This window comes from Alligator sinensis, unplaced genomic scaffold (genome assembly GCF_000455745.1).
Source record: "Alligator sinensis unplaced genomic scaffold, ASM45574v1 scaffold735_1, whole genome shotgun sequence".
NCBI lineage: Eukaryota > Metazoa > Chordata > Crocodylia > Alligatoridae > Alligator > Alligator sinensis.
The window spans coordinates 404,880-413,056 of NW_005842639.1; the positions used below are offsets into that span (position 1 = coordinate 404,880).

Here is an 8,177-nt window from a genome sequence, read left to right on the forward strand (position 1 = left end):
TTCGGGCAGCTGCAGGGTCCCCAGCTGAAGGCAGGTATATGCTGAGAAGTGGCCTTTCAAAGCAGCTGCCAGACAAGGGCAGCTTTGTTCCAGTTCCCTTTCCAGCTATCTGCTCCAGCTGTTGTCCCTTCCTCTACTGCAACTCCACCAACCCTTGCAAAATGCCCAGCAATAGCCTCAGCCTGATGTTACAAGCAGGGAAACTGAGGCAGAGGGAAAAAGGAGGATTTGCAGAGAGGCATGGAGCAGGCGAGTAGAAACAGCAACTCGCGGAGAAGCCTGGAGCCCTGGCTCCTGGTCTTGTGGGCCGATCGCTCGGCCCTATGCAATGAGAATGAAGAGAACCCCCCAGCTGTGCAGTGACAACCAGAAAGGAAGGGGACGTCTTTCCAAACCGGCGAGCACTGATGAGAAAACACTGCTTTTCTTTCTGATGCACTTACCTAATCCCCACAGGCCTGGATCAAACCCAGGCAAAAGCAGCCTTTTGCCCCCTGATCAAAATCACACCTCCCCCAGTGCAGCTTGTAGATGAACTGGGGTGGGGGGACAAAGCCAGGAAGTGACCAACCCCATTCTCTAAGCTCAGAGCAGAGTGAGGTGTAAGGCACTGCCCTGTAGCAGGTAGAAGAGACTTTCCATTAATATCCACCTGGTCTGCACATAGATAGCTTGGGAGGGAAGCTCATTGCAGAAAAGAAAGGTCTCTCGTGGCCCAGGATCCTTACCATGAGCATCTTAGCTTGTAGGATCATAAGCTAGCTGCACCCAACTTCCCAGGGCAGAAGTCTGGGTAATCTACTGCCTAGGGCACAGGCCTGAGAGCCGGATCCTCTCCTGGACCCTTTGGGCAACCTCTTTCTTGGTGCCTCTATTTCCACCATCTCTGTTGAGCTCAATCATGCTGGATCAGTTGGGTACTGAATGCAGCCGACATCCAGACTTTCAGCTCCTACCTCCATCTTCACATCAAATCTTGCCAAATATGCCCAGAGATGAATGCTACCTTCTAAACTGCAGCAGCAAACAACCCCACGGGCATCCAAGTGGCCTACCCGAGGTCACGGACAAGACCGCCAGCTAGGGGATGCCAGGCTTTGCCCTTTCCAGTGGATGGAGTCATTTCACTTGAGCAATGCCGGTTTCAGAAGGGATTGATGCAGATACCCATGGATGCCAAACCCGCAATTGTTCAGCCCTTTAAAGCAAAGACCTCAGATCCCTTTTGGAAAAAGTGCCCCCAAGCACCCAAGGTTCAGCCTCTTGGCTTTGATCCAGCCTTTGCATTCATCCCCTCCTCCGTAAGTCCCTAAGTGTTGAGCCCCTTAGCAACTGCATCAGCAGAAGTGGCATTTAATTCTCACACGGTCAACTTAAAAGCTTCCCCATTTTCTGCCCCTCCCTGACGAGGGGTTCTCAGTGCAAAGAAGCAATGGAGACTCCAGTCATTTGGATTTTCAAGACCTTTATTAAAAATAAAAAAGCCCCATAGGGGCTTATGGGATCTTAGTACAAAATATAAAAACCGTTTCAAACAAATACAAAATAAAAACAGTAGAAAAAAAAATGCAGTACACCCGATTCATGTCTCAGCTTTTGGAGGCAGCAGCTGCGGCATGCCAGAGCTCGGCTCTGCCTAGTAACACTTAGTATATACAGTGCTGGGTTAATACGCAATAAAGAATGAAAAAATCATAAAAGTGCTGGTCTTCCATGTCGGGAGAGGGCAAACTAGCTGGTGGCATTAAAGCCAGCAGCCCCCTCCTCACTTAAAAACCTTCCCAGTCGCTTTTGCTCCGTCATGGCATGCATGGCTGAAGAGTGAGGCTTTTTCTCCCCAGATGCCTCTGGATAACACACAATTTAAAATTATTTGGCACCATTAGATGAAGCTTTGGTCAAAGTGTCTTTTGAGACTTTGTGCTTTGATAGCCAGGAAAGGGAATGCATGACAAGATTCAGTGTCTCAAGGGGTTTAACATTCTTCAGGCTGTACAATGCCATCAAGGAAGCCTCTGTGTCATCTGCAGAGGCTCACAGACCCAAGCAGTGCAGACTGGGATGGTTTTTTTAATACCTTGGCTGTATCCACAGAAAAGGATGGAAAAGTGAAATCTGAGTATATCCCAAGACTGTCATAGTGATTCTTCCCATCAGCATTGTGGAGGTATAGCTTACATTTGTTGAGTAGATTCAGATAATGTAAATAAGATAAAACTTAAAAAAACAACAAACAACCTACCAGTTACAGCACTGGTTTTAACTGATTCGGTTTCAAAATTGAGCACCTGAAAGATGCTTGGACTTTAGTGTCCCATTCGCTTGTTAGAACAAAAAGAAACAAACATGCAGGAAAAAATAAATCTCTTGCCTACTGCATGAAAAAGCAAATACTTTCCCTTTTACAGGGCTGTTGCTTTCTTTCTTGAGACTCTGAAAGGATGTTATCACTCCGGAATCAGAAGTCTTTCCTTCACCAAGTGTTTTTACCAAAGCCCCAAAACTTTGCTGGACAATTTAAGAATTTTAAGCTCTTAGATGTAAGGCACAGGCTTAAGCAAAAGCAACAACCCTGCTGTGTTCATAATCCTACGCAGAGTCCCCACTTACATCTCCAGACACTCGGTGAAACGTGTGTATGAACGTATGACATGTTCAGCCTGTCTTTGCTAGATCAGATTCAAGGCATTGTGATGGTGACCGTTCTGCTACAGGAATGGTTTCTGAGTCTTTAGGAGCTAGAATCCAATAACTTTCTCCCTCAGGTCTCTCTCCTTCATAATGATTCAAATCAAGTCAAGTGCTCATCAAGGAGAAGATACCTTCCCCACATTACATGAGCCCCACCCCCCCAATCACTGCCCCCCTCTACACATCTCTCTCTTTGGAGGTCCTAGAAGACTTTAGGATGAGGGCAAGGCTTGGAGCCCCCTTGGAACTGAACAACGTTTCTCGGCACAGCAGGTAGAAGCAGGACGCCTTTTGCGCTGCATCTCTTGGACGCGTCAAATGCATCCTTCTTGCGATGCTTTTTCTGCATCAGGGCTTTACTACCCACTCTGCTGCAGCTGGGTATAATCAGTGCAGATTAAGAGTTCATGGAAAGTCGGAGAAACAGAGCAACGGCTGTTTCTTCGCTCAGCGCTCACTGCACGTTGTTGTTGACAGTGCAAGGATCCACCTGGAAAAGGAAAGGGAGAAGCAATTTAGACGTCTGCTGAAAAAAGATTCAGGCAAGCCCATTAAACCCAACTGAGACTCACCCCAATGGCAAGAAAGACTAGTTTTCTCTAAGCTTACTTCAAAGCTAAAGCTCTAGATCCCATCAGAGCAGCTTTGGAAGTGGCAGAGAGGCTTATGATTACTCCTGCCTTCCCTACTGCTGACCTGCTCATGGAAGTTATGTAGGAGTCTATCTAAGCTGCCAGGGCATTGGTATGAATTAGAAGCCCACTTCCCCAGCAAGAAAAAAAACCCTAATGCTCCTTTTCTCCATGGTTCTCCCTGCTCAGGTTGCCTTCAGCACCACAAACTCAGCCTCACTCACCTCGGTGTAAGTAGGTGGAGGCATGAACTTGAACTCAGGAGCATACATGAAGATAGGGCTGTCAAAGGAACTGTCCAGATCATCCAGAAGGGGAGTGGTGGGGCTCTCCAGGCGGTGATCTTCAGACACAATGTCTAGGTAGCATGGGGGTGCTGGAAGAGGAGGAGACACTTGGTGAGCTGTGATACAAGTTTCAGCTTTATTCCTACTACAAATAAACCAATCCAAGTTCTCTCCCCACCCCTAGGCCTTGTCCTGAATCCCTGCTATGCAACACCGTAACTGTTCCTACCAGGGTCTTCCTGGAAGGTTGGATCAGCCACCCTCTGCCCTTCTTTGCCAAACAAGAAATGTTCCCCTGAACAGCAGAGCACCCAGCTCACCTTCTGGAGCATCAGGGAGGTTCAGGTCCACCCAGCTCATTTCAGAGCTCGTCTGACTGGCCATGCTGGAACTGCGGCTGCCAATCCCAGATCTGCTGCCAATGACAAGAGGCAGTTCCAGGATGATCTTCTTGGAGCCAGGGACACTCACATAGATCTGCAAAAATGAGATGAAGAGATGGTTAGGAATGACATCACCCTTCCTCTGTTGCATTAAAGTCTGTATAAGATTCCTAATGGAAAGGGAGTGACATGGCTAAACTGTAAATTTAGTGTAATGCCATGTCTATTCCACTGGCTTGTGAGACCACTGCAGGTATCAAAGCCCTGAAAGAAACCCCAAAGAGCAAATCTAAGGGAGGAGAGGGGTCCCTGGCAGGACAACTGCACATGTGATGTTCCCCGATGATGGGCCTGGTGTGGAAGAGAGATCCTTCAGTACCCACGACCCTTACCTGCAGGAAGTACTCCACGCGCAAGATGTTGCAGCCCAGGATAGAGGGTTTGATCTTCCTGACACGGATTGTTTTGCCCCGCCAGGTGTCAGACATGCCCGAGATGATGTGGTTGCCACGCACGCAGGAGAGTTTCTGGACGAAAACTTTGGTCTCGCCATTCGCTAGGTAGGTGTGCTTGGAAACGATGGCTGCCTTGGGTACCACGATGCGGGAGCATGTGTTCTCAAAGTCTGCATTGATGCAGATTTCATCCCCTGAAAGAAGACAGGATTGTTTAGTTACAGGGAAGGTCTTACCCACGGTGGTGATGATTCTCTTACAGCTTATTCATGGCCAAGTCTACACTGGTTAAAGCAGATATGCCCAATCTAATTGGGAAGTTTCTCTGATTCACAGCCCACTTCCCTTGCTCAGTAGTATCACATGGTTCAACGTCATGCCCTTCTCCTCCCCTCTTGCTCAGAGCAATGCTCTTTTCAAGCACTGTCCCATTCAGCCCCCTCATCTACCAGTCCTCCTGGGAAGCCAGGCTCACCTTCGCAGAACCCCTTCCTGTCGATCCTGGCACTGACAGACACGTGGCCATCAGGAAAGAACATGCAGGACACCTTCTTCTCCTTCTTGGCAGAGACGGGAGACTGGAAAAGATTCAGAAGGATTTGGTTACACAAATGAAGACAGTCTGTTGTGTGCGCCCTATTCTATCCTGTTCATATCCTGCCAGACTGCTGCCATATAATTTTGTATTCCACACAGTTTAATTTGCATCTCCAGGTAGATTCCAGTGTCCTGTTTCATGGACACTCACTCAAGAGAAAGGTAACCCATCTCAAACAACTAACCTAGACTTCCATTAGGGCTTTGAGCAATATGGAGCACTCATCTCCTTAGGAGACAATACTTAATCTGCCCTGGAACTGTAAAATTTACATACACAGCAAATATCCCTCTGAACCACCTCTAGCAAACAGCCCCACCATTGCCCCACCAACACCCAAGAATATGACAATTACCAGTAGATCTGGAGTGTTGATGTCAACAGGGTCCATGACCTCAAAATGCTTCTTTGTCTCCTGAGGTGGGACTGATGGGCGCTCCAAGAAAGCCTTCACCCAGTAATCTACACAGCCGTACTTCCCTTTGAAGGTAGTACCAAGGGGTCTGCAAAACAAGAGGAGCTCATTAAAAACACACACACAAATAACAACCGAGGGAATTTTGTCACAAGGCTAGCATTTCTAATGCCGTGTTTGATCAATACCTACCCTTGAGGAAGCTCAAATCCAAACTTGTATTCGTATTTGTTCCCAGGTCTCAAGATCACAGAGCCATCCTCATCTGCAATGGGGGAAAAAAAAAGAGAGGAAGTTAAAAACCTCAAGTTTTGCTGCATGTTCTTAGCTTTGTCACAACATCCTGTCTCAGCTGAAACAACACAAGTGCCAAAGTTTGCTATGCTGGGTATAATCTATGCTGTTACTTAGAAATGTTCTGAAAAACTTCTGCTATATTGCCATTGCAATCTTTTCGTGCTTCTTAATCATCCTCTTAAGTAAGGACTCAGACCTGGCCTCTACATCTTCCCTCCCACCAAATAATCCACTGCAAATCTCTATCTGGGCCAATAAAGAAGTTGGAAAACCATCCAAGGCATTTCACATCATCCCTGGTCTTGTCTGTCACTCTTGCACAGACAACCCTGCCAAGCGGGGTTCTTCCAACCTGCCTCGGGGGCGGGGGTAACTCCCTGTGCCAGAGAGCCAGGAAATCACAGCGCCCGTCACTCCCTGTGCCAAGAGAGGAGAGAAACAAGCGGCTCCCCAGCTGTACCATCTGTCCTGCATACTGTACTCACACACTGTAATTACTTCGCCTCTCCATGCAGCTCAGGAAGCTTGTTCGCAATACGGCCACCCTGCCAATAACGTTCGCTCCCATCCTTTGGGGATGCTGCTACTGCCGCATCAACCTCTTTAAGGTCTTCGCTGCCGGCTGCAATCTCCCAATTGTCACTACACCCCCCGAGTTTTGTTACTCCTCTGTCTCAAACTTTAGACACGCTTCCTACAGCAGACCAATTAAGGCTCTCTGCTAGTTTATCCAGGTCCAAATGAATCATTAAGATACTTCTAGGACCTTTTTGCCAGGACATAACCACAAGACTTCAAAATACTGGAGTAAAAAAGAGCCGTTAGCAGAGCCAAGTGCCAAAAACAACCATAGATAAAGCCCTACTTGGCTGCCGAGTATCCTATCGTGTGAAAACACCCCAGCACCTCCAATATTACTCAATCCAGCCTTTCATTTTTGATCTAACCCTGCTTTAAAAGCATTTTTGGGCAAAAAAGAGGCTTTTTGGGGGGCAGAAGAGCCCTACGATTTAGGTTGTATTATTTAGGTCTCGGGTTCTCACCAGTGGGTTTGTCGTCCAGGGTCAGGACGTCCTCGTAGCGGAGGTACTCCATCTCCTGCTTGCAGTGGTGGGGGCCCTTGGCCCAGTTGACCTTGGCCACGCCACAGGCCAACACCTTCATAGCCGTGACTCGGGTGACGTCGGTCACTTCCACCAGCACACGGCCGGCCACTTTCTCCCCGCTGAAGTAGACCTTGCCGGGCTCGCTGAAAACCATCTCGAAAGTCTTGATCTTCTTGAACATCACCATGGTGGCAGGAAAGTTGGCTTGGTTTAGACAGGAATAGGAGAGGAAGGGGGCTCAGGCTCAAATGGAATGGCCAAAATACAGGAGGAAAAAACCCCAAAAGCCTGGGGTTTGGAATTGAATGGATCAAAAATCGTGCAGAAAAAAACAAAAAATCAATTTTTTTTTAAAATTTCTGGCTGAAAAATTAAGCCCCTTTTTAGTTTTTGGCCTGGGCGCTGGAGGGGAGGGAGCAGGGATGCCGTCTGTGGTATTTTGGCTGCAGCTCAGCAGTAGAGAGCTCCGCTCTGCTCGGAGCCTGCCAGGCTTTGCGCCAAGGCGGGCCGGATGCGGCGCTTTTATACCCTCGGCCTCCCCCCCCCTTCGGTTGTTGATCACCTCCATGCCACGCTGAGGGCGCGTGGAAGCGTGCTGCTCGCGTGATCAGCGCTCCCATTGGCTGCCGCTGCCTTGTTTACGTGCTCGCCGACCAATCGGCGCGCCGGCCGCGGAGCGTGGACAGTGTGTGAAGAGATGCAGGGTTCTGAAGGGGGTGGGGTGATGCGCGGAGTGACGAAGCGGGGGACCAATGAGAGGCGAAGCTGGTAGGCTCTCGGAGCCAATCAGGCTCCTGGGCTGTGAGGGGATTTTTTTTATTTTTTTTTCTTCTGTGACTAGGGAGTGTTACGTCACCGGGGGGCGTTCCTTGCCAGGGGTTCCCCTGTGGGGGCGGCTGCTCCCAGCCCCGACCCCCCCAAATCCTGTACTGATAATAGAGGCAGCCCCAAATCAGGTCTCCTTCCCCCTCACAGCTGCTGTGGGGGGAGCAGTACACCCCCCCTCCCTTATAGCTGCTGTAGGGGAGCAGTACACCCCCCCTCCCTTATAGCTGCTATAGGGGGAGCAGTACAGACCCCCTGCCCCTCAGAGCTGCTATGGGGGTGCAATACGCAGCCCCCCATTCCCCTCAATGGCCCCATGCAGGCCAATAGCTCAGCCCCCTCGGTGCAGGGTCCCCGATAGGGGCGGTTTGACAGCCCCTCAGTGCCATCCCTTCCACCCAGTGCAGGAGGGCGGCCCATCCCCTTACACGCGCTGTGCCGGCTGTCTGAAGCCCCCCATTATCTCTCCACCGTGGCTGTGGGAAGAC

General features: G+C 49.5%; 1 protein-coding gene across 1 annotated transcript; it reads right to left on the minus strand.

Moving 5' to 3' along the window:
- Nucleotides 1–1,448: 1,448 nt before the first annotated feature.
- Nucleotides 1,449–7,367, minus strand: TXNIP (thioredoxin interacting protein). Its single transcript, XM_006033497.3, has 8 exons — nucleotides 6,802–7,367; nucleotides 5,654–5,726; nucleotides 5,402–5,549; nucleotides 4,924–5,026; nucleotides 4,386–4,642; nucleotides 3,931–4,087; nucleotides 3,548–3,699; nucleotides 1,449–3,181 (listed from the first exon to the last, which is right to left on the minus strand). Exons 1-8 carry the CDS (start codon nucleotides 7,049–7,051, stop codon nucleotides 3,146–3,148), a joined length of 1,176 nt encoding a protein of 391 aa, XP_006033559.1. The 5' UTR covers nucleotides 7,052–7,367; the 3' UTR covers nucleotides 1,449–3,145.
- Between the last annotated feature and the right edge of the window lie 810 nt (nucleotides 7,368–8,177).

What these genes read in the sequence shown, in the direction of transcription:
- TXNIP (XM_006033497.3), bottom strand. Translation starts at nt 7,051, where the DNA reads ATGGTGATGTTCAAGAAGATCAAGACTTTCGAGATGGTTTTCAGCGAG. An exon ending in TCAACACTCCAGATCTACTG is followed by an intron (nt 5,027 to 5,401) that starts GTAATTGTCATA and finishes AATCTTTTCCAG; the next exon opens with TCTCCCGTCTCTGCCAAGAA. An exon ending in CCTCCCTGATGCTCCAGAAG is followed by an intron (nt 3,700 to 3,930) that starts GTGAGCTGGGTG and finishes CTCCTCTTCCAG; the next exon opens with CACCCCCATGCTACCTAGAC.